Source organism: Zonotrichia leucophrys, chromosome 12, assembly GCF_028769735.1.
Source record: "Zonotrichia leucophrys gambelii isolate GWCS_2022_RI chromosome 12, RI_Zleu_2.0, whole genome shotgun sequence".
NCBI classification, from domain to species: domain Eukaryota; kingdom Metazoa; phylum Chordata; class Aves; order Passeriformes; family Passerellidae; genus Zonotrichia; species Zonotrichia leucophrys.
This window is the reverse complement of record NC_088182.1, coordinates 15,542,256-15,568,516: the sequence shown is the minus strand read 5'-3', so window position 1 is coordinate 15,568,516 and position 26,261 is coordinate 15,542,256. Positions and strand designations below refer to the sequence as shown.

Below are 26,261 nucleotides of genomic sequence, written 5' to 3'. Positions count from 1 at the left end.
TTAACAGAGAAGAATTTCAAGATCTGGGGCTGGAGAAAGAGGAAAAAAAAGATTCAAAGAAAATAGGGCAGAAAAAAAAAACCCCCAGAAAATGTGAATATGGAAGAGAAATGCATGAAGTTTTCAGGGGAATTGTAAGATGAACACAAAGACTAATGTTCAGTGAGCAAAAAATTTTAATAAAGATAAAAATTAATACAAAATATTAAGTTACTTCAGAAAAAATGGACTGAGAATGTAACTTTCATCTCACTTAAATTATTTTACATATATATTAAAAAGAATAATAAAAGTATGCTTTTGCATAATGAGCTTATAGCTACAGCTGTGGTACTCTATCCTCTTAGGGAGATTTTAACATGACTGTGGGATTAACAAAGAGAAAAATCTCAATTGTGAGAAAAAAATATTTTTCAGACATAAATCTTTAACAATAATAAGGCAAGCTGAGAAAGATTGGTGAAGTAAATTGATTTCTTGTTTCCCCTCCCATAAGCATTCTCTTGTGGATTCAGCAGAAGTCTCCATTTACAGACCATGTATTTGTTTCAGCCTTTGTTAGGTTTTCAGTCTTTCAAATTTTTTCCAGCTTCTCCCTGTGAAAAGGCTTTTCTAGCTGCCTCATTTGTGGCAGCTGTAAGCTTTAAGCACATAGTGTATAAAAGGAATGCTTTTTCCTGCTCCTTGAAAAGTACAAATACACCTCTCTCCTTACTTCATCTTTATGGTGTTTAGGAGTTGGCCTGAGGCATTTCAACAGTAATCAAAATAAGAGCAGCAGGTAAGAAAATCAGTTCAGTGCTGTTAAAGCACTCATATTCAACTTGAAATTTCCAAAGGACAAAACCCTGTCAGTTCAATTGCAGCCAATGAAGAGGAAAAGGAGGTTAGCTAAAGGAATGTGCAAAGAGAAGATGCAAGAGACAAATCTGTGACAACTGTGTCATGAAAGACCAACAGCCATCAAAGCTGCAAAGGGAACGAGCTGGTGCCCCTCAGATATATCCATGCTCCCCCCTGAATATTTCTGCTGGAGGTTTACACAGAACACTGCAAACAGCAGCAACATAAAAGAACGATGCACAGGGCTTACAGCAGCCCAGGAGAGTGATAATGGTGATAAAGAATTACAAACATCTGATTACAGAGCTGAATTCAGCCAGGGGCTCTCCCTGCCCATGTGAGGAACAGCTGGTGCAAATCTGCTGAGGAGTTTGGGCAGAAACTGTTGGTGCTCTGGGTGCTGTGAAGGGAATCCACATTAACAGAACTCTGCAGATGAGCAGCAAGAAAAGGGAAGCTCTTTTCCTGAGATTTTTATTCCATCACTTCACCAAGACTTTGGGTTGCTCTAAAGGGCTGTGTGACTCCACTTGTCACTGACAAAGTCCAGTGTTTCAACAAGGCTTTTCTGTTCTATTTTTCAGAAGCTAAAGAAGCATTAAATGGGCGACAAAACAAATCTAATAATCAGAATGTTCCATTTCTGTAAACATTCAAAGTGTTGCAGTTGCAATACATTAACACCATATCTACAAAGCCAACAGAACTATATAGCCAAACCCACTGCTCTGAGATAAGCTGGGACTGAATGTGACAAAAGGCCAAGACTGGCCAGATTCTACCAACAGAGAGAAGAAAGAGGACCATTTTCTTCCCTATAACTTGACATTTTTGCTACAGTTTTCATAACTTTCGGCAAAAGAGTAATGAAAGAGCTGACTCTGAGAGACTTTTGTTTGGACTTAAGAGATTTCTAATGTATGAAGAGACACCCAATAATCTTCAGTGAACAGCAAGACGTTTTTTCATTTAGTTTCCCTCAAAGGTCACATTTTCTGCTGCTGAATGCACATCCCAAAGAATGACAAAGTTCCATAACCCACCAAATTATCTTGTTACTCTCAACAGTGGCCACAGCCCACAAAGCAGTGTCAGCTGTGCCTCAGCCCATCTGCAAAGCAGATCCTGCCAGTATTTATCCTCACTGACAAGGGATTTAAATATTCCCTGCAGTCTCCAGACAGTTTGTCTGTGGCCTCTTTATTACAACTGTGAGACCACATTTCATAATAAGAATGTTAGTTCAAAGTTCAAAATCACAAATAACTGAAGACAGATTCCTGCTCGAAAAACATTGATTTGTTTTGAGAATTTTGGTCACACACTGTTGACTTCAGTTGTTTTCTACTTCTTTTGTTGGTTACCACGAGTGGTAAGAAATAGCAGATGAGGCATGAGTTATTATTCCCTTCATCAGATGAAATGCAGCACATTTCTTTGGGTTTGAGCTCAGCAGATTTTAAATAATTCACATTAATAAAAGAGCAGCTTTGCAAGTCACACAGATTTGGGCAATATTCAAGAACTTCTGAAGCATTTCACACACCTGAAACATCTGTGGATAATATTCATTAGTTTTTATGAGCTGCTGGAATAATAAAGAAGCAAAAAACTTCCTTCTAGGAGTTACTCACGTGTAAACTTTGAGCACAAAGTCCTTTTCCTCCTTGATTTCCGAGAGGGACTGGAGCACGTCCATGATGCTGAGCACGGCGCAGCCGTAGGGGCGCCGGTAGTGCAGGTGGGGGGGCCCTTTCTTGGAGTCATTGAGCAACATGCGGCCTGCAAGGAGGGACACTCAGACATCAGGGACAGACACACGGCCACATCCTGCCTGCTGTGCTCCCTACAGCCAGCACTTGCAGCTCCAGGCTGCAGCTGACACTCCTGCCTGCTCTGGAGGTGCTTTTGCCCCAGCCCCACGTGCTGGGCTGTGCTGGTGACACAGCCCAGGGATGCTGGGCAGGACTGGCACAGCACCAGGGCTGCCTCCTCTCCAGGAGCCTGGGAGGGGACACAGCCAGGACAGCTGACCCACACTGACCAAGGGATGTCCCAAACCTTGTGACATCTGCTCAGCAGCACAAGGGAAAGGAGTGGGGACATTGGTCACTGGGAGGTTTGGCTTTATCCAGACTGAAGCCTGGCTTCCTGGGAAGCGACTGCACATTGATGGCTGCTGGAAAGAAAAGAATGAATCTTTTGTTTTCCTTTGCTTCTGCTCGTGGCCTTTGCTTTATCAGACTGCCTTTATCCTCACCCATGAATCTTCTTCCATCTTACTTACTCCCCAGCCCCATCCTGCTGATGAGGGGAGTGACAGAGAGGCTGGGAGGGCACCTGGTGTCAACCCACTACAGCTTTTCACTCAAACTTTTCAAACCCAGAGGTCCATTTGAAACTACACCTCACTCAGCCAAAACCAGCCAAGGGCAAAGTGAAAAGCATCATGTCTGGCCAGCTCTGATTTGCAGCTCCATGACACATATTTGCATCCAGCTGGGCTGACTACAAATCATCTGTGGATGAGCCAAGAATATGGCTGTACTCATCAGTCTGACCCACAGAGATCCACTGTGCTCCTTCCTTACAGTGCACTGTTGGCACAAATTCTCATTTTATTCATCTGCTTTATTATATATTGTATATAATACTTGTAATATTATATATTGGGTGTTTATCATGGTTGGATGGACCCTTCTTGGAGCACAGGAAGGAAAATTCTGAGGTACAAAGCTGCTCAGTGATTAACAGCCTATTATTGAGGCAGTTTTTAAATAGAGCAAAAGATGCCAAGGCCAGAAAAATCACTGTGATAATCAAAGTGAACTTGTAACATTACATATAATAATTTGTCCAGCCCTTGCATCAAGGTTAATACAGCATCTTTCCACAGGCTTCATTTATCACCTCAAGTGATAACAGAGCAATAATTCTGACATGTAGGCTCTTATGACAGGGGAAGTCAGATAATGCAACCCCGACCTCCCTGACACATTTGTGGCTCTGAAGGCTCTCTGCCATTCCCAGCACAACACACAAAGCTCTGCTCAGAGCTGCTGTACTTCAGAAAAGGTGCCTGTGGCTGGTAATGGGGGTGAGCAGTGACTTTCCTTGCAAACACTGCCTGGCCATTCTTCTGTCACCTGAAACACACGAATGGCACTGCACTTCTCACTTGTTCACAGTAACACAGCTGAGGAAACTCTGCTGCTCCTACTATACACTGCTAACATTTTAGGTCCAATATTTAAAATAAGTTATACTTAATACAGGTAAAATATGTACTTGTATTGAAGAATGGAGGGAGAAGACCCACCTTGCATTGATCAGCATCAACTCCCCTTTATTCATCAATCAGGCACCTTTTATAACAGTGTTAATTCACTTCATGCATATTGCAAAATCTGAGCTCACAATAGGTCAGAGATAACACACCAACTCCTCCTTATGTTTCCAATACCAAGATTTGGGTTCTCAAAATTATTTTTGCTTTCCCAAAACAGCCAAAGATAGAACATCCACTTGTTATGAGAAAGCTGCCTGAGAACTCTGATATGCAAGGTTCTCAAGGCCTTCATGTTTGTCACTTTTACTTGTAATTAAAAACAACCTGAGAACCTCTGCTGTTTACAGAAACAGGCTGTGAGAACCTGTCTCCCACAGCTGCCTTCCAAGCCATTTCTGAAAAAAATCTCCAACATACTTGCACCACAGACTCCTACAGCAGCAAACAAATCTTGGCATATATTTGTCTAACAGCCTCTGATTGACTCGATGTGGATGGTCAGACAGGCTGATGTCCTGCCCTGCAACCCAGCTATAGCACCAGTAAAAAGATCTCATTTGAAATTTTTAGTCATTGAACAAAAAGCCTTTCTACTTTGTCCCTCTCCTGTAGATGTAGTGTTTAATCAAAAATTCAGTTTCAGACTCAGAAAAACAAAATCACTGCTAAACAGTCATCAGTAACTTTCTAACACTTAGCTCCATATGGTCTGAATGTCAATCAGTCTATGACTGAGTTTTCTAAATGTATAAATCATTATAAAGTCAGCTAATTAAAACATACATTTAAAAATACTCTAAGAGCTCTGTTTATTACATATATTCCAAGCACTAAATCATACTGTACCTATTCGGATTACATGGGCAACTATGTACAAATCCCTCTTCATGTCCTTGCTGCTGAGATCCTGAAAGATTAGAAAAAAGAGAGACATTCCAACATAAGTGCCTGCAACTATAAATGTGGATGAAAACTCTGAAATCCTATGTTACAGAAAAACAGGACAAGAATTTTAAAAATGAGCTTCAAGAAAAACCAAACAGGAAAAGGAGAACCTACAGAAGAGCAAAAGCAAAGCTGAAGTTAATGAAGACAAGTAAGTGTTATTGACTCTGAGAAAAGTTTAAAAAAGAAATAAATAAATTAAGAAAATACACATAGGATACTTTTCAATAACTCATTACTGCAGAATTTTGCATTCACATGTCAGAAGCCACCTTAATTGCAATTTCCCTGGTATGTTGTACTTTTCACTGATAACTTCATAAACAACCAGGAACTTCTGATACATTCCTCCTGCATTTTTATTGTTTTTAGTTACAGGAAAGGTCTAAGAAACATTTCTTCCTAAAAACCAGTTTTGCCTATGCCCCTCACCTCCCAGACAAGACTTTAAAGAGATACTGTGTACTGGGAGAATATTCATCTCTGGTTTAGACTGATGCAAAAAGGCTCCTTGTGCTCTGCAGTGACAGCTGCTGCCACCTCACTGTCAGGTACTACTCACACAAAAATTAACTGCAACACTCTCTGATTCTGATACAATCTCGTGGTTTTCTTTAAAAAGCTCCTCAACTACGTGGTATTATAACCACTGTGAAAGGAAATAATGCTCTTTTTGTATAAAGAGAGGAAGAAATTTAAACTGCGGACATCTAAAATCTGTCATCCCTAATCTGAACCAATTTAGAATTAAAACCTGCATTTTGCTGAAAGCTAAAACATGAACCTTAAATCCCACAGGGAATTTCTTTCTCATGTGATTTGAGAACCCAAAGCCAGTGAGATTATGATGGCAATGCAACTCCAGACTATGGTGCCACACAGCACAACAGAAGCTGGCACAGTAACTCAGAACTAGGCAGGAAGGGAATTGATCCTAAGGAGAAGTTTCAATCCCTTCCCAATTGTGTTACATTGCTGAATTACAGCAGGCAAGTAATAAATTCATGGCTGTACCTCCTTGCTCTCTAAAAGCAGCTCTGCATTTCCCAGGGCAGCAGATGCAGGGAGCTGCAGAGCCACTGTTTGGGATGCTGCTAAGCAGCAGATCTGTCTCTCCAGAGCCAGAAAATGAAGCCACATAAACCATCCTTAGCATTTCCTCTCAGGCTCGATTTTGCTGCTGCACCAAGAAGGGAACACACTTTCTAGGCTTTCTCCATCACCCAACATACCAGGGTAACATATGGCAGCCTTTATCTTGCATGTCTTGGAGACATGAAGTTCCACACTAAAAGGGATTTGACATAGTTTTAATCTCAGAAATGCCTGACAAGACATTTCAAAAAGCAAAAAAACTTGGAGGTAATACTTAATGCTCTAGAGAGCAATAGATTCCTGAAAATATCTGTGCTTTGACAGGGGGAATTTTATTACACCATCAGATTACCAGTTCTAATTAACAGCAATTTCAAGAATTATTTTTTCAAAGGGCAGCTGTCAAAACATCAGAAAACGGCAGGGCACGAACATATTGATGGGTTCACACTTTAGTTGCTTTTCCAATTTCACAAATAAAGTGTCACAGGCAAAAGACAAAAAATGTGGGCCCAGATGGCCTTGCATTTCAGTTTGTACAGCACAGGCTTTTTACAAGGCAAGAAATTCTTACTATGACATGGAGCAAACAATCAAAAGCCCCAACCCCTGTGAGGAAGTTTTCAGATGATTCCTCTGCAGAGAATCCATGTACATCTCCTAGGATCAGGAGAGGATAAAACACATTTACTGGTTACTCTTAGGACTGCATCCACAGGGTGGATATTTGTGGGTATTTTCCACATCCTTCTGAGCTTCCTAAATGATCCTGACTGATACACAACATAATTTCATTCTAATTCTAACTGAATGGCTTTTTAGAAAATCATCTCTAAATTCTCTCACCTGTATTGGGTATGGAAGAGAGTCACTCTACAATAATGATTAGGTCTTTACAATGCTGGTTTCCAGAAAGGTCTGATTGTGTGTTAAAAGACCCAAACACCATCACAACAAGCCCCAAACCACTGCAATCAAGGATCCCTGTCTGCCAGTAATAAGTTATTTAATTCAGCTGCCAACCTCACAGGCCACAGAGAATAAGGTATTTAACAAAAATAACAACCTTATAGAGTGTAGCTACATTTTAATTCAGACCCAGGAATGTTTCTAACATGTGCACAGGCTGAGGTTTGCCTGAGTGAGCTTTGATCTCCAGAGCAAGCGGTTTCTCACCTTTGCTGTGATATGACAGCAGATGTAAAACCCAAGCCTGGGTAATTTTGATATCTTACACAAGGAGACAGCTGAACCCTTAGAAGTAACAGAGATAACAGGAAAAGGCAGGGATCCCTTGAATTATCTAAGATATGGGCTGCTTGCCTTAGGGAAAGAGGAGAGTTTTAGAAAGATACTGTGGTGTGGTGAGGTAGGGCAAGGAAATGAAGAAATAGATTAAAAGTCAAGATGAACACAAGCCTGGGAGAAGACCTGAAAATCACAGAACTATCTTATCTTAGAAGCATTTCATAATTAAGAAATTATCATAAGATAGAATCAGATAAAATGGTTATTCAAAAAAGCACATATTTATTGCTCTTTTACTAAACACTTTGGAAAGGTCTTTGGACACATTGATGAAAAATACTGTTTTAGAGGTGTAAGATCATTTGCACAGATAATTTTTCCAGTTATAATTCCTGTTATGCAGAGTATACATTGATTGCAATTTTGTTCTGTAGAATACACATTCCATGGCACAAGAGTGAGAGTCTAAGCACCTCCAGCAGCCACTGATGGAGTCTGAGCACCCTGGAGAGCTGAGAGTGCAGCAGCTTTGCTGTTTGTGTACAGTAACAGGAAAGGGAGCTCAGGAGCTATCTCTGGTCAGGACTGGGCTGCACTGGCAAATCCTGCAATCCCAGGGCTGGCTGCTCTTGGACTACACTGGCCCTACTCAGAATATGCAGCAGATCTCTCCTGGAATTGTGTTATGGCCCTGGCTGTAATTTATCATTATTTTTTAAAGGCTGTTAAAGGCTGGTTGGCAGATCACCAGAGCAACAGCGTTTGACACTGTTCACCACACAGAGAGGAACAGGACACGTGTTCCATGCCCCAGGCTGTGTGGCACGGGTCAGGGTGGGGAAGTTGGATGCTGAAAATCCTTTTCAAACTGATGAACCTCAGAGGCCAGAAAGTGCCAAAGTTGACACAAAGCCTGTGCTGCCTTTTGGGATTATTCCTTAGGGCAGCTCCTAAAGCTGCACTCCTGCCTTTCACCTGACTCAGACATCAGTGCTGAACCTTAACCCCTGCCCACCTTCTCTCAGCAGGGCCAGACTCTGGGTTTGAGCCACCATCTCTGGGGTGACACTGTCACCTTGCTGATGTTTATTCAGCTTTCAGCACCTCACTGATGGTACCAAAACCAGAACTGCTACTGATGTCAGCATCCAGGTCAGTGCTACTTTTGGACTGCAGCTCTCAGATCCAGATGGAGACAGAACAGAGCATCCTTACACCTGGATCTATTCTGTTCCCTAAGAGGAGGAATCCTGCTGCCTTCTTCAGGGAGAGAAGGGAACAGTGCTGGGGACCATGCTCAGTGTCCAGCCCTGCCTGACCCCAGAGAGTGTCACTGCCAGGACCAAAGCTCTGCCATCTTTCTTCTTCACTGCAGGTAAAAATATTTCTGCTACAGAGCTTCCAGCATGTGCACTAACTAAAGGTGAGTCATGATGGAAGGTGTTTATCACACCTGGGACCTGAGATGCCTTACAGTTATTCTGTGAGGAGCTGTTAAGTTTCAGTGTCTGTAGAATTTCATATTCTTTCTGAGAAGAAGAAGCAGATAAAATGATGGTCTGACATCTGATTCTGAGGGAATTTTAAACACAACTTAAGACCAGCACAGAAGCTATTTCTTATAAGGGCATGTAGGGACAGGGCAAGGGAAAACATTCAGAAAAAAGTGCCTTGTTTTATGTTAAGGCCATCACAGCCTTTTCCTATGCTCAGTTATCAATGAGCATAGCACATCCAATGAAAATATTCAAAATTTCACACTGTCTGCAGGAACAAATGCAAGTACTTCAGAATATTCACTTAGCCATTAAGATAATTTACAAGTACATTCACTTTCTATGTTAACATTTAGTCAAAACCATAAAAGTTCAGAAATTATTTCTTTTCTGGTGATTATATTGGAGAGGAAGCACTGGGTTTCCTTCCCCTCAGGAAACCTCCAGCCCCACTGCTGTGAGGGGAGAAGAAAGGGAGCAGCCACGTACTGTGAAAAGCGCACACATTCGATCGATCTTCTCCGGGTTCCTGGGGCCTCCGTTCTTGTTTAACCTCACCATGAACCTCTCACTGAAAAACAAACAATGGTAAAAAACCAATCAGCTTTTCCTGCACATCAACAGAAAAACACTGGTAGATTTGGGTGTCATTAAAAAAAGATGCAGTGGTCGTTACAATTCCAAAGACTACACAACAGTATTCACTGTCTATACAAAACTACATGGAATAGCACAGATTTCTAATAGTAAGTAGTCTGCATGTGAAAACATTGTGTGATGCATATTCATGATGCAATAACATTAAAATAATGTGAATATAAGAAGCACAGAACCTGTACACATTACAACTCCTCCAGGCAAAGGCTAAGGCAAGCTTGCTGAGAGGTACACTGCCTTTGGTAAATCTGAGTTCATTAAAATCCACTCAAAACTAGAAGTTACAAGAACACCAATTAAGCAATCTCCTTCAACACAGAGCATTTCTAGAAGCAAGACACTAATTCAAATACATTATGGTTCAATTTATAGAACTCTTACCAATCAAATTAAGCAGCCCTTTGATGAATAAAACCAGCACGTTTAGCCAGACTGCAAAATGAACAATACTCACAATGCATGGTAAGACATGGACATTCCTTCTTAAGAGAGAGAATTTATGTGTAAAAGTTTAATGAGCATTTTTTCCCTAGTGTGCAACAGCCCCCTAAGTATTGACCACAGTTTTCTTCCTAGATTTTGACAGAAATAGAGAGCACCCCGTTAAATTTTCCAATAATCACAGATCCTTTCAATCCTATCCAGTACAACTGTATCAACTCCAGTAACCTTCATTAGATACATTTGCCAGTACATTGTCCACCCTTGGCCTGAAGAAAATGAAAGCCCAGCGTTCACACCACCTCCTTTGGCAGCTTGCTCCAAGGGCCACTCCTCCCTGCTGTTAGAGCACATGGACCATGGGAAATGCCTGATTTCAGTGCACAGCCACTGCTTTTGTCACCCTTCTGCATTAAAGAGTCCTTTAGAGAAACATCTTCTGCAGGGCAGGGATAGCAGTGATATCCCCACACACAAATAAGCAATTACACACCGTGAAAAAATCCAAGAAAAAGTGCTGGGATCATTTTGTAGAACTCACCCACAGCAAAATTTTTCAACAGCATTTCAGGAACAGTTCTAAAGCTGTAAGTTTGTAACAGTCTGGTACTGAGCCCACCTGCACCATGAACACACACACATTTGGGGGTTCCACACAGGTGAAGCCAAGCTCCTGCTCTGTGTAACTGGGATTTATCAGACATCATCTCTTAGCCCTTCCACACAGCTTTATGCTGTGAGCTCATGTGACCTGTCCATTATAAACACTGAGATATTTTCAGAATTATTACTTTTGTTGAAATGGTCCTTAATTCTCAAGCATGACCCATACATCTCATTATACACCTTTGCATGATAATTTATGTAAGTAAATGATGCTCAGCAATCCAGATCATCCCTCTCTGGCTGTTTCACTGGCCCTGTCACTCACTATTACTCCAATCTCCATGTATCCCACAACCCCATTCACTTATAATTTTAATTAATTTGCTACCAGTGCTTGTAACCTCAGAGACTGCTGAAATGCCACAAAGAAATCCATAAGAAACAGATATGTCACAATTCTTTTGAGATGTCAGTAAGTTAAGAACATTTCACCAAATGCTTTAATGACATGGTAAAATCCATTCTTTCAGTAATTTTGTGATGTGTTATGTGGAGAGCAGGACAATACTAGACCTTCACAATGTTACACTGACAGTCACATTACAACAACATTACATTCACAGCTATCTATATCTACCTAACACAAATCAATGTTACATATTGTATTTTAAATTTCCAATAAGATGTAGTCTTGAACTTTCAAAACGGGTTTTTAAAATTATTTTATTTCAGCTCTAATGAGCATTTCATTTTCATACAGCAGCTGAATGCAGTACTGTGTGCCACAAAACCCTGTGCAGACTGTCCCTCGGACAATGGCAGGGAAGGGGCTGCCAAGTCTTTGAGCTGAGCTGCCTCTATGGGTTTCATTCACTAACAAAAGATTGCTCAGTGTGCTTTTAAAGCACCCAAAGAGGGATATCCTGGAGATTCACTTGATGGTCTCTTGCAAGGTTTTCCTCCATTAAAAAATGGAAATCTTTAAACATTTGTAATTCATCTTTTCCTCGTTAAAGCCATGGATCTGGTTCCTGTCCTCCTATTCCAGTGCTTTTCAAGAAATGAGGCAGCCACCACCCCTCACCTGCCTATTGATCACCTGTTCCCTTATTCCAGCACCACTGCAGTAACAACCTTTACATTCCTTCCCTTAATTTACAGTCCACTTGAGTTTGTGTGAATAAATAATTAAAGGGACTTGGAGTCAACTGCAGCATTTGAGAGCTGTGGAACAGGAAGAGGCATTTGGCCAAAGGAGAGCCAAGGACAGGAGGCAGAGAGTGACAAGGCAGCAGTGCCAAGAGGCCACCCCAAAGGACCAAGCCAGCTCCAGCTCTCCCTCTTTTCCTTTCACATCACTTCTCCTAAACCTGTGGGTTTGTTTCTCACCTCCAGCATTCCTCTAATCTTTGATATTAATACTGATCAAGAACAGCTTACTACTATTCTGCTGTTCTGTTATTATTCTGCTGAGGTCTCAGTGGTGCTGATACTGTCAGGGTTGCTGGAACAGGACTGGAACCTTTTTTACACTGGTGACCCACATTATGAACTAGTTAGTCAGCTGCTTCCCATTTTACAACTGCAAATTTATTTCTATGTCAAAGCAAATCTGGAAGAATAACCCTGTTTCCAATGACCTGAAAATCCACTGCCTTCATCTATCATTGCAGGTCTGCTTTTAGACAAAAACACACACATTTAGGGTCAAGAAACTTAATGGGAATTCAGTAGCTTAATTTCTTCTTTTAAGAGCTACGTCCTTGGAAAAAGTTAAGTCTCCAGTGTGTCTTTTCCTCAATTTTATTCTCTGCACAAGGATGAGAGCACACACAGAATTTAGGCAACAATAAATCCTAGTTTAGTAAGACTGAAATATCAAATCTGAATAAACTCCATGTGGAAATTAATTAAAAACCCAGTAGTTATAACTGCCAAATGTAGTGGAAATGAAGCATGGGAGGTACTGAGATGCAATCTGACTGCTTGATCCTACTGCTGCCCAAAGCCAAAAAAAAACCCACGAAACACCCACAACTAAAACCAACAACCCAATAAAAGTTTTCAGCTATTCTGAATATATACCAAAATCAGTTCTTTTGCATAAAATTGGAGATAAATTCATCAAAACTGAGAAAAAAAATTAACATTTTACCCTGCTGAGCTCAGACCCAAGAGGTGCCACATCAGAAGCAGTATCTTAAATAAAAGCTTATTTATTCCTCTTCCTCCTATATGCTATAAGTAAGCCCCAATTACTCTAATTGCAGCATCTCCTCCTGTGCTAATTCACATCACAGTGAAACCACCTCTTGTGCAGCACTAAGCCAGGGTTTACAATCACTCTCATGATTAGCAATTGCTACAGCTACTCAAATATAAGAACCACTGCTCAGACAGGCAAAGTCAAACAGCTTCTTGTTCCTTCACTTGAAAAGGAGGAAAAATGAAAGGAGAGTAGTGTCTGACTTCTTGGCTTCCCCAAAGTGACTGAAAAGCAGAACCATACTGAACTCTGCAGAAAGGAAGGAAGCCATCACTGGGTTGGGATGTAACATTTTCAGCATGAAAAAGGGGGCAAACAGGGACAAAATTCCCTGTTGGTGAGCAGGAGTGGCACTGTGCCCCCAGGGAGTTTTTGCTGTTAAGGTTTGTTTGGGATGTTCTTCACACAATGTGTGAAGATGACAACAAAAGGAAAGGGCTGGCAAAGAGCTTGGGCTGCACTGGTGAGCCCCTTGTATTCATTCAAGGGCACATTTCATTAGTGGGGGGGTTTCAAGGCCAAAATCCTGACTAAGCATCAGCTTGGGAATGTAGGTACAGCATTAATGGATGCATAATGCCAAAGTACGGACACCTGCAATAAGATGACAACACCAGTCTCCAATTCAATTTTCTGTTTCAAGTTTCATATGAAACAGAAGTTCCAAACCTTCTTGGTGTTTCTCATGGGCAGCTCCTCAGAGCACTGACTCTTCTCCACAAAGCAGCCACTGACTCCAGCTCCCTTCTCACCCAGACACCCTGCTCTTTTATAGCATCTTTGTCTCACTGGTTACAGGTGTGGCCTGTTAAAGCCAGGCCTGTTCCTAATCTTTGATAATTGGCCCAGCTGCAGCTCCTTAGGGGTAAGATTACCTTCTACACTATTTTCTTATATCCTATCCCCCTACAGACTGCTGATAAAGAACACGGAGTAAAAAAATTAATTCTTTAACAAAGAATAGGAGATTGGTTTTCTGAAGCAGTAACAGCAGCACATTAGGGCTTCAATCCCCTTAGGCAGAAACCTCACATCTTATACCCTTCCCTCGTCTTAAGTAATGGTCCAGGAGCTATTTCTCCCAGAAACAAAACCTCCTTCACCCTCTCCATTCCAATGCCACTGAAAGGGAGAAGGTACAAATATACAAATGCCCCCTAGTTTTTCTTATTCTCCTCAGTGCTTCTTATTTCCAGAGGAAACTGGGGGAAACACTGAAAACCCCCAATATTATTAAAAATACCTCAGTCCTTTCTCAAAAGCTGTATTTAATTGGGTTTTCACAATTCAGCATGTGGCCAACCCTTCTAAGAACACAGGTTATTTTAAAAATACATATTGGTCCATGACACATGTAGAAGTGCTCAGGGAAGGGGTAATGTGGTAGTGGAAAAGATCATATGACAACTTGTATTTTAGACTTTGATCTTCTCTTGGTGCCTTCCCCAGGTTTCTTTCTGACATTTTCAGTATAATGTAAAACCTTGCCTGCATGCAAAATACAAACTCAGGAACAAACATCTGAAAATGCTGCCATAGAAGCCAGAAGTTTGCAGGAATAAGTTACAAGCACTTGCCTAGCCAGGACAGTTCATCTCCCTTCAGTGTTACTGGTTAAAAAACAAATGACAACCATGATATTATTTCATTTCTCCTCTGCCCTCCTTCCTGAAAAATGTCTATCTTTTCTTTAAAGAATGTTAACATGCCTGACATTAATTCTAGACTAACATTTGAGCTGGCATACAAGCACCATAAACATTTGAAGGTGCTCTGTAAAAGCACCTTATTTTGTCCCAGATAAATCTCCTGAGCAAGCTCCACACAGCCCATCCAGGAGAGAGCTTGGGATGAGCTGGTCACTCTATGGCAATTAAACCTTGCCAACAATTCCCCTCAAAATATCCCAGTCTTGGTGCACACAGCACATGGCAGGCAGTGCCATCAAACACTGCATTCTCCCTGCCCCTGTGTGTACAAGCTCTACAAGAACAATATGTTGGCCAGATGAATGGAATTATGTCAGGAATTACTGGTATAGGATCAAAGCATTTTCTTTAAAAAATGAGCTTGTTTCAAAACATGAATTCAGTTGGAAGAGAAACACCATGAAAGAGATCCCTGGGGCTTGGTGGGAATGGAAGGGGAGAGAAACTGAGCTGCAGTCTCAAAACCTCACAGTTTGGTCAAGCTAATATGTGCATGGATTAACTTGGGAAGTTGCTCCTGTATCAAAAAGGAAGTGCAGTGACCCAGCAGAGCAGAAGTTTTAAAGCCCCAGGAGAGCAGCATTAGCCAGTTTTCCAGAAAGCAATTACTGCTCCACCATCCTATTTGGAGGCTGAGGGAAAATCAGGCTCTACTGTCCTGGCTTTCCATTTGTGCTGCACCCTGCAATACAGTTAATGATAACCACATGAGACTTCTCATATTTGCTTGCACAACTCCACAGAAGAAAAAAATATACTTTTATTTTCATTCCATTGGCCAAACTGGAAATTGGAATTTGGAAATTTGTTCAAATCTCTTGAGTTTGTCAACTGCAAGAACATTACCAGAGCCAGTGATTGAAACGGTCACATCAGGACAGCACTGCAGCCTGATACTTCTGAGAACACTCTGTAGGAACTTTCTAAAAAGGAAACAAGCCTCACTTCAGGCCCTCTGAACTCTATTTCATGGGCATGGTCTCATGTTCATGAAGAAAGCATGCACCTATAACGACATTTTAGTAATTTCCCATTGTGAAAAAGAATTGGTTTTACTCTTGAAAGATTATTTAAGCAGTAGGAGTATCCTCTGAAAAAGCTTTTCAAGTTTGTTTTCTGTTCATCATGATTATCTTTTAGAATTGCTAATTTTTGCTCATCCTCTTGGGGAAAAAAATTAGGTTCTTACAGCTGCTGTAAGACTGACCTAATAACAAAATCTCCCAGAGCTCCACAGAACGAGTCTCCATTCTCAGTGTGAGAGGAAGCCAGAGCATGTGCACAGAATGGAGCCACGTCTGTGAAGAACTCAATTCCCACTGGCAGGGTAAAGCACCAGCATGTCCCAGACCCCAGCAGTGTTTGAGCATCCATCATGGACAGCGGTCACTGCCCAGCCCTGGAGACAGGAGCATCACCTCTGCTGAACTTTCCGTTTGCTCACTGTCTCACCAGTGACTCATGGACTGCTTAACAATCTTCCTTTAACAATCTTCCTTTTCAGGCAAGTGCTCACACAGGGTGTTTGGTTTTTCCCCTTTCTTTTGCTGGGGGAGGCAGGAGAGTTCTTTCCTGAGCTGGCTTGTCCAGAAGCTCTGCAATAACCCCGCTTGCACAAACAACTGAGGCACAGTACACTGCTTTGGTTTGTGGAGTGTATTTTATAAAGACATCTTAGAGAAAAGAACACTGAATCTGTGAGGGAAATCAATCTGGCCCTGAGAAAACAGCTCCAAGCAACACAGTTTGCTTCCTAGCAAATTCGGGCTTAATGCTCATGAATTATTAAATTACCACATTGGCGAGAAGCCCCAGGGGAGGATTACAGAGCTTACAGTAAGACTGTTACTGCAAACATTGGGTTTCCATGGAAACAGAAAATAGTGAAAATAACTACCTGTCATTTCTCTTGCCACGTTCAAGGGAAAACCACCACAATGTTAAAGTGTTATTGAGGCTTGCAGGGGAAAGGGAGCTAAGCACCAATTACGTTCTCCTTGGCTTCTCATGACTCTGCCACACTTGAACATTTGACACCACCATAAGGATTTTTCTGTTATTTCCATCATGAAAGGTACATATTTTTGTTCCTGAAAGGAATTCTGTCAACTAGAAAAGGCTTCTATTTAAAAAGGAAAAAAAAAAAAAAAAAAAGAGAGAGACTTAGAGACTTCAGTCATTGAGTGCAATTCCCCAGTGATGGTGATTTTAACTAATGGAAGGCAAGGCAGACTGACCCTGCCAGGTGGCAGGTGAGGGAAGCTTTGCAGGGAAGACTTCTAATTTTGGATTACAGGTATTTTGTAGAATAAGGATTTTATCACCATCTCTACCCTGGGAGAAGCTAATGGTTCTGAGGTCTGGTACAGCAGCTGTCACGTTTAATATCTGCTCCACAAGAGCTTTGCACATGACAACTTCTGTCAGGAACACAGACCTGGCTTTTGAGGGGGAATTTCCCCACAGAAAGAGCTGAAGCACAAGAAGAGGATTCCATCCACGGAGCCTTCCTACAGACAGAAAATTACTTGGAAGTGCTTTCTCTGAGCTCACTTACACATTTAAACAACACAGATTTCCCCGCTGCCCCTCACGTGAGCAGAATTTCTCCCAGCTGTGTGTTCACAACACATTGCCAATTCCTCCTGAGCAGGAAAAGGGAGGAAGTTCCAATGCCTGCAACTCATTGATTTCTTTCTGTTAACAGCTAAAAAATCATAATAACCCTGAAAACTCTATATCCCTGCCTATTTGTATATCATACTTGATCCCCAACCAAAAAAAAAAGCCCCCACTAGTGAGGGAAGGAGGATGGTGGTGGTGAGACATTCAAAATAAGATGGATATTTGTAAAAGCTCCTGCTTTGGAATAGCTACATAGTAATAATTCCATATGAACTAGAAAAAATAGTAATCTTATAGAAAAGAATTAACAAATTTAATAACACCACTTACATGTCTTACAGCAACTTTCAAACACAAATCCAGACAGTAGCAGTTTCTTTTGCATACACTATTAACAAGACAGAGAATAAACAGGAAAACCAAGCAAAATGCAGATTCCAGAGAGATCCAGGTAATGAAAGTCAGTTGAAGCAACCAATAAAGAAAATGAAAATGCATCATTCCTCCTGTGTCCTTTCCTAAAAATCTACCTACCAAAAAGCCTTATAAAATACTCCACAGGTTTTGCCTTCAGTGATGACAAAACTTGCATTTTTCAGAAGTTCTCTACTCTACCAGAAAGGCTCTTTGTCCCAGCTGTCTGTGTCTCTTCAGAGACACCCAGATTTTCCATGGTCACTGCAGGGAGCAGAACAAGGCCTTTGCTGTGGGTGGCAATATTTCTCAATGCCTGCTTGGCTTTTGAGGAAGTTCACCTTGAGAAGGGTGAAAAGCTCATGCTGCTCCCATGACTATTGCTATGAATTATCTATTGCACAAAACTCAGAAAAATACTTCCCTTGAAATACTAAAGCCACAACAAACTGAAGTACAGGAGGAGCTGAGGGAGGATTAGCTATCCCAATAGATCAGATTGCTAAAAGACAGGTAAAAATATAAACATGGTTTTTTTCATGATTAAGCAGAAGAAAAAACTCATTAGTTGGTAAGGTTAATCCCTAAGAAAATTTTCTGAATATTAAAGAAATAATTCTGAGTGATACAAAGTTATTTTTTCCCAGCAGCCAAATCATTAAACTGACAGTGAATGAGATAACTTTTCTATTTTAAAATAGTTACGCTATTAAAAACATAACAAAAGGAAAATTTAGCGCATATTGAACAATAAAAGTAAAATATAATTTTCTACTTCCTTACATAGCAACTGGCAATAAAGGAACATGATAATATTTTAAAGCAATTAACTGGAGATAAATGCCCACACATTGTCCCAGCACTCCCAGAGCCATTACTTGAGAGAAACAATTCAGAAAAAGGATCTTCAGGTCAGTCCCATGTCCTGGGAGAGAATGCAGTCAGGCTGACACAGCCTTTACTGCAGATCCCTCCATGTTAATTACCAACTTCTCTTTCAGCTATTCAACCTCAACCATATCTATCTACCCAGTGACCCTTCTTTCCTCTCTCTGACCTTATTAATGCCAGTCTGTTGCGGTGTGTTGCAATGTCCTGTTTTAAACTTCCGGGTCCCTTCCCAGCTGTGCCTATACCTTCTCCCTTCCCCCTCGCCCCTCGCTGAGTGTGCCCTGTCAATCAGGCTAACATACCAGCAAGGCGTCGTGTGATTGGTCCCTCAGGCCTGGGGGACATTGGATAGGTGTCCCTAGTCCCTTGAGACCCTGCCCCTTCACCTGGTTGGTGCTCACCTGTCCCCTCCCCTACCCTTAAAAGGTTAATGAGACCATGCGGCCTCGATTCTGTTGGAGAGTTGCCCCGCTTCAGACCTCTGTAACCATGGAATAAACATCTGGTATAACCCTCCAGCAGAATCCTCTCCTTCTTCTCTTCACCATCGCCAGAAGCTCTCTCTCCTGAGGTAAACGGAGTTCCTGACAAGCCTGGACTTGCACCAGTGCCCGCTGCAATCTCCAGCAGCCAAGGTATCTCTGGGGTAAAGCACCACAGTGCGCCTTTGGCCCAGCAGCGAGGTCACACTGACCAAGGCACAATCTAACTGGTTATATTGAGATTCTTATTCCAATATATTGGCGTCCCTGGGTGGGCAAAGCGACTCCGCAGCCCCAGAACGGACTCGCAGTACCTCAGGAGAGAGGGAAAGGAATGCTTTTTCACCAGTGCTCTTTTTTATTTCACCTGCCCCCCTCTCTCCCCTCCCAGCTGCCAAACCTCCATCTGCCCAAGCAGACTCTGGTGTCCAGAACATGGACAGGTTCTAGAGCCCAGGCTTGGGCAGGCAGGGCTGCCCTGTACAGGTGTTCCTGCATTAAGGATGCTGATCCTGCACATCAGAGCTTTGAGGGGACTCAAGCCCCTTCTCGGACAGGACCTGTGGGAAATCTGCTATTGCATTTCACATGTTGGCTCAGTGTTTGAAATGAAAGCTCCTGAGTGGTAATTGTCTGCAATTAGCAAATGCTACAGGAAAATTATTCAAGATGGCATGTGTAAGCACAATGTAATTTTAGCTACACTGCTCCTGCTAACATTTTTTAGAAGCTGATATGCATTCCTATTGACAGTTATAAAGGAATTAAAAAAAAAGACTAAATGATGATGAGAACCATGGAGCTAACGGCCATCAACAAATACAAACAGAGATGAGGGATTCCTGTCAAATTTGTCAAGGTAACCTTCAGCAGCTTGGTACAGATTTGTATTCTGACGTCTGAACCAGGAATACTGTGGCTTGGAAACTCCTACTACAGAAAGAGTGAAAATCAAATTCCCTACCAATTCATCATTTCTAAATCCAGCGTTTTCAAGTCTTCTACTCTACCTAAACCCTGGCACAAACATTCTCTTCTTCCAGCCCCCCCTGGCCACTCAAGTGCACTATTGGGGCTTCTACAGGACTAGGTTGTACAAATGAGTAGCAGCTTGAGAAAACTTCTAACACTCACACTCTGATTAAACCAAACCCAGTTTGGTCATGCCCCAGAAGTTTACTTGTTTACAAGGACACATTTAAATTGATAACTATGCTCCCTAATATTTTTATCCCTTTAGTATCTTGAACTATTTACCCATTTGTGTGCTGATTTTTATCACAGAAAATAATTTGGTTGGAAAATGACCCAAGATCCAGAGAGGAGTTACAAATAGGAAATCATTATCTCCATTGCCTCTGCAGTTACCACCAAACCCCACTGCAGAGCAGTACTAACAGCCAAACACTGCCACTGAACATTTGACTCAGCCTTGAAAAATAGGGGCAGATGATTTTATGTCAGATGACTTTTGAGCAGCTGAATCCAACTATCCTGCTGGAGACCCAGGGCGTTTTTTCAGTCCATAATTATGTTTCCAAACCATGTTTCTCTCCTGAGAACTGCTTTGTCAATGGTGCTAAATCCTTAAGACAAGACTTGGGACAGACTGTACTGCTCACATTCTCCCCATCATCCACCCACAAGCTGAGAACATTTCCACAAAAAACATCTTTCTGTATCACCTATTAGCAAGAGCTTTAAAGAGCAAGCTTATAATTTTTTCTCATTTTGGCTACAGCTTTTAGATTTTAACACTGAAATAGAGGTTTCCCAATCAAACTCGTAGCCTGTGTTGCAGTGTTTACAATCCTGTCTCACCCCAAAGACATGGCAGATATTTAAAACAGACACTGCAGACAATGGTTGGAAGGGTTTGTGTATGAGAATGGCCACAGGGAGCTGCTGAGTGAGTGGCAGCAGCAGCAGCACAGGCACTGAGCACATCTCCCAATCCCCCAGTCACGACAGGGTCGCTGCTATAACGGGAATGGCAAAGGCTCAGTGAGTAGGAGGAGGCAGGTGGAGGAGCTACCAGCAGAAATATGCACAACACCATCTCCCATGCATAATTACTGCTTAGGCCCCCAGATCTTCAAATTCAATCACATCAGAGTTTCTCTTTTGTTCTATTCACTCTCCATAATTAAGGATATTTCTAGATGACAAGAAAATTTTAAATCCCAGTGGTGTGTAAAATAGGGTAACTGGTTGAAGATGCAGGCAGAATGAAAAACATTCACATGTTTAAACATAAACTTTATAAAGAAAAAACAAGACGGAAATTTATTTATCCTTTTCCATACTCAAAAGGCTGAGAGAAGTGGGATTGCTCAGCCTGGACAAGAGAAGGCTTCAGGGTAACCTGACTGCCCCTTCCAGGACTTGAAGGGAGCCTACAGGAAAGATGGCCAGGGACTCTACATGGGCTGCAGTGAGAGGACCAGGGGAATGGCTTTACACTGAGAGTGGGTTTAGATGGGATATCAGGAATAAATTCTCCCCTGGGAGGGTGGGGAGGCCCTGGCACAGGCTGCCCAGAGAAACCCTGGAAGCGTCCAAGGCTGGGCTGGAGCAGCCTGGGTGGGCAGAAGGTGTCCCTGCCCATGGCAGGGGGAGGAATGAGATGGCCTTTTAGGTCCCTTCCAACCCAAACCACTCTGGGATTCTATGACAGTTAGAATGGACTTAAGCTTTTATTCAGAAAAACAATTCCACTATCATACCTCTGAATGTGTCATTTCTCTAAGTTTTGCATAATTCCATTTCCCAGAAAAATAGAGTTATTATATAGGTATCTAAACCTCAATCTTTTACTGAATTTATTTTCACTATCAAAATCATGCTAAAAATGTCAAGAAATGTAAATATTTCTCTTATTTGTTGCATCTTTCTAGCACAGATAACACTTTGCATGCCTTTGTCTACCAGTTCCCAGCTCCTTCAGAGCAGTTAATGCAGCCTGTATCTCTTTATTCTATCAAGTTTAATACTTCTGTTGAGGCAGGAGGTGCATTCCCATATAACAGAACAAAATTAGTTGGCTCTGATGTGATTTGTGCTTGACAAATCTATGTTGACTTTTACTTACCATCTTGTTAGCTTCTTAGTGCCAACAAGTAGTTTATTTGTTCCACAACTTTTCACATTTGTCATCGGATTGCAGCTGACCTTCTTAGAGAGATTGAGGCAAAGCAGCCATTAAATACTCCAGCTATCTTGGAAACATCTGCTCATGGCTTAATGTCCCCTTAAATCTGTTCAGCTATTTCTTCATTTTGTTAAAAAAAAAGTTTTTTTTGCTGGTAAAGCATTATAGAATTATTCTTTTCTTTTTTTGTCCTTTTTGCCCTTTAGTAGTTGCATTTTTTCTACAAGTTTCTGTCTCTTCCCATCCCTGTTTGTGCAATTTCATTTGTCCTGTTTTATACTGCCTTTCCAACATGACACAGACTTTCTGTTGTCTCCATATATATTTAATTTTTCCTTCATACTCAAACAATTTGCTTTTGCGCTCTTCAACAGTATCATTCAGAAACATACAACTCTCAAATCTCTTTTCTCCATATCAGTTTACCTTTCTCTATTTGATCTTTACTGGCACCTTCCTTACTGAGTTTACCATCTTTACAGTAATATTTTCTCTGCTGCTACTCTCAACTGGATCACTCCATGACATTCATCCCAAGGTGTATCTCACAATGGGGGATAATCATGGGGTATAATCCAAACTACATCAATTATCACCTCATTTTCCACTAACTTCCACTCAGCAAACAGACTGAGGTATTAAAGATGAGTCACAAAGTTGCAAGACTAGTGTCTTTTGTATTCAAGAAAAAAAGAAATCCCAAATATTTAAAACAGACAAATAAGCTTTAATCCCTTTTTAAATCTGAGCCTTCAATTTCTATTTACTTAGAAGTATTTCTTCCTATATTTCTGGCAGATTAAAAGTGAAGTAACTTTTTCCTTGTGTTTACCTCTAGGCCTGGCAGTGTTGTTATTCCTGCTGCCCACAGCTCCCCACTGTCACCCTCTGCCTGCTCCTCCTTTGCTGACAACTATTAAACACAGCAACATTTTTGTATTCAGAACCTGAGACTCATCTCAAAAGGTATTTCAGCTGCTACTCCAACCTTCTGATTGCTAATCCCCACCTGGTGCATGCTGTTGCTTCAGCCCTTGCAAAACGCTGGAACTTTCAGCAATTCTTCACTTAACCTCCCTGGGAAACAACTCTTGGCAGCAGCAGGCTCAGGGAGGTTTGGAATCCAGCACATGTCCAAGGCAGTAACGCTGAAAGCCACTCAGCCTCCAGCATGAGCTGCTTGGGTAAGAAATTTATCAAGCTCCAAACCATTTCAGAAGTCAATTTGTCCCTTTCATTTAGAGTGCAGTGTGCAGAAGCCTTGCTTGGGTTTTTTACCTTAATGTACTATTTCCCGAGAGGAGAGAAAATGTTTTAAAGTAGATATAAAAACATCATTCTGAATTTGTAGCAATGTGTTTGTCTGTTTTCTGGTCTCTTCTCCAAAACAGAGCTCAGCCTCATTACACATTTCTTCCCCAGCACTCTTTGGGATGTAGGAAAATGTAAAAATTATGCTGTTTTCACTACAGCAGACCACTGATGCTTAATACAAAGAGCTAAGTAATAACAACTGTTTGCACAAAAAAAAGCATTACTATATATATTTAAATTTGCCTGGACCACTCTTTTTGCTTTTCCTCATTATAACAATTATTTCTTTTTTTTTTTTAACCACTGGCAAAACCCTTTCCTTAAGGCTCTGCACTCAGTGTTTACATACAAACTGCAGCCCGAGACAATTCATCTCCTTTCAAAGCAATTTCTGCTGGCAGCAGCTTGTCTGCCTGTCCCTTCCTCTTCCTGGCAGCTTTTCTCATCTCAATTATTTAATATTTTATTGCTTTGCAGTAGGAACTAGTTGGGTGTATCTTTTCTGTTTGGTTTTCCATTTTCATCTTTCCCTCTTGATAGCTATTTTCTGGTAATTCTCTCAAGAGAGGAATCATAGACACATCCTAAACTGCATCCACTGGAGAGTCCAAAGAGCTGCAGAGATGGGAAGGGTCTGGAGGAGGAGCCTTGTGAGGAGCAGCTGAGGGCCCCTGGTTTGTTCAGCCCGGAGGAGACTGAGGGGAGACCTCAGTGGAGCCTCCAGCATCCTGCTGAGGGGCAGGGGAGGGAACCAATCTCTGCTCTCTGTGCCCAGGGACAGCAGGGAGGGCTGGAGCTGGGGCAGGGGAGGTTTAAGCTGGATATCAGGAATACCATCAGGTCATCAGAGCTTTCTAATACAGACCAATTTTCAGTGGGATGTACTCTGAAGAGATACAAAACTGTTCTCACTTACTCTGAGCTTTCTTCCTAAGAGAGGAAGGAACATTCTGTGGCTCTTCCCTCACTTAGAAACAAATCTAAATCTAACTGCTGAAAACTAGGAGAGTTTTGACTATGGCAGCAAGTGAATGCCAGGAAATGCTTTTACAAAACTCAGAACACTGCACAAATATGATGCTCTTCAGATCAGACCAAGCTGCATCTGCTAAACTTCCAAGACACAAAATAAATGCTGCAATGCTCTTCTACATACCCTGATGTTTCAAAGCACATGCTTGTAAGAGGAAAAGCCAGCCCATCTCATGTTTGCTAACACTGGTACCAATGAGTTCAATAAACTGAGAGCACAGACACAGGGATGAATGTTAAGAGTTTATGTTGAGGAGAAAAAGCTATTTTGTGACATGCCTGGAAGGCAAGGAGTGGAGGAAAGTTACAGAGGCACACAGCAGTCCCTTCTCAAACCAGCCCCACAGCCTGGCCCTGTCACTATTTGTGCTTCTTAACCAATAACCCCAAGGAGGAAGCTTCTGTAATGTCTGGAGGCAAAGTCAGAAAACTAAAAAATTCAGCCATTCTGTGCCTTTAATGCTTCACTAAATTTCCTATGCAAGGAGCAGTCTGATATTCCATGTAAGAACTGCAGGGCCAGCAGTTCCTGATGTCCCAGCTCTGTCCTTCCAGCTGGGCCACAAGAACACACCTTGTGTTTATCTGCACTGTACCTGCTCTGCTCACAACTCTTTTCTTTTCCTAGGAAGCTTTTTAGCTCTTGGACAAATTCCTACCTGATCTGTTTGCCTTCCCGGACATCGTACAAGGAAAAAAACACATCAGTGTCCTCTCCAATGGTGTTGTAGGTGAAGCTCTTCAGGCTGAGGAAGAAGTGATGAGGCACTGGCATCCGGCAGGCTTCCCCGTGCCGCTGACGGATGGTGTCCACCTGGGGCAAACAGGGAAAGCCATTGGCACCTCCTCACACAGAACCAGGACACTGAACCATTGGCACCTCCTCACACACACATGAACCATGGTAGACACACTCCATGGCACTTCTCACAGAAGGGCACTGAACCATTGGCACCTCCTCACACAGACAGGACACAGAACCATTGGCACCTCCTCACACAGAACCATTGGCACCTCCTCACACAGAACCATTGGCACCTCCTCACACAGACAGGACACTGAACCACTGGCACCTCCTCACACAGAAGGGACACCTGAACACCTGAACCATTGGCACCTCCTCACACAGACAGGACACTGAACCATTGGCACCTCCTCACACAGAAGGGACACTGAACCACTGGCACCTCCTCACACAGAACCATTGGCACCTCCTCACACAGAAGGGACACAGAACCACTGGCACCTCCTGACACAGGAAGGACACCTGAACAGACCAACCTGAGCATTTGAACAGAGATCCTGCTCTCTTCTCACCCTCAAGTAAAAGTTTAATCTCAAATATATTCTGCCTCAGAGATAGGGGCCAGATTAAGCTTTCTGCCTCTATTTTTAATGTTTCTAATTTGAATAGATTGATGAAACTGTGATAACCAAGTAGATACAAAATAAATGGTTTATGCATTGGAAATCTGATTTTATCAAGTAAACCAAGTCAATCCTATTTCTCAAATTTTGCTTTGATTCTGGTACTGAAAATGAATTATAAGATGGTATTGGAGTGGGTCCTGATGATTTCCATTTAAAGCAGATGGACTTAAAGCATTGTCAGTAACATTTGTTACATTATTTCTTTTGAGCAGCTGCAATTCACCTCTAGAGGTCATTTGTGCAGCCAGCAGGACCAGGGCAGTGACTGCCCCCCTGTACTGGGCACTGCTGAGGCCACACCTCAAATCCTGGGGTTTGGGCCCCTC

General features: G+C 41.9%; 1 protein-coding gene across 14 annotated transcripts in view; it reads right to left on the bottom strand.

Moving 5' to 3' along the window:
• DOCK3 (dedicator of cytokinesis 3) overlaps positions 1-26,261 on the bottom strand; it is a 187,548-nt gene that overhangs the window by 83,846 nt on the left and 77,441 nt on the right. For all 14 annotated transcript variants that reach the window (XM_064723947.1, XM_064723948.1, XM_064723950.1 and 11 more), the window contains exons 9-12: positions 25,164-25,318; positions 9,406-9,487; positions 4,979-5,039; positions 2,478-2,625 (exon numbers count right to left, since the gene is read on the bottom strand). In XM_064723947.1, the coding sequence (XP_064580017.1) occupies positions 2,478-2,625; positions 4,979-5,039; positions 9,406-9,487; positions 25,164-25,318 (446 nt within the window). The remainder of the gene's footprint in view (positions 1-2,477; positions 2,626-4,978; positions 5,040-9,405; positions 9,488-25,163; positions 25,319-26,261) is intronic.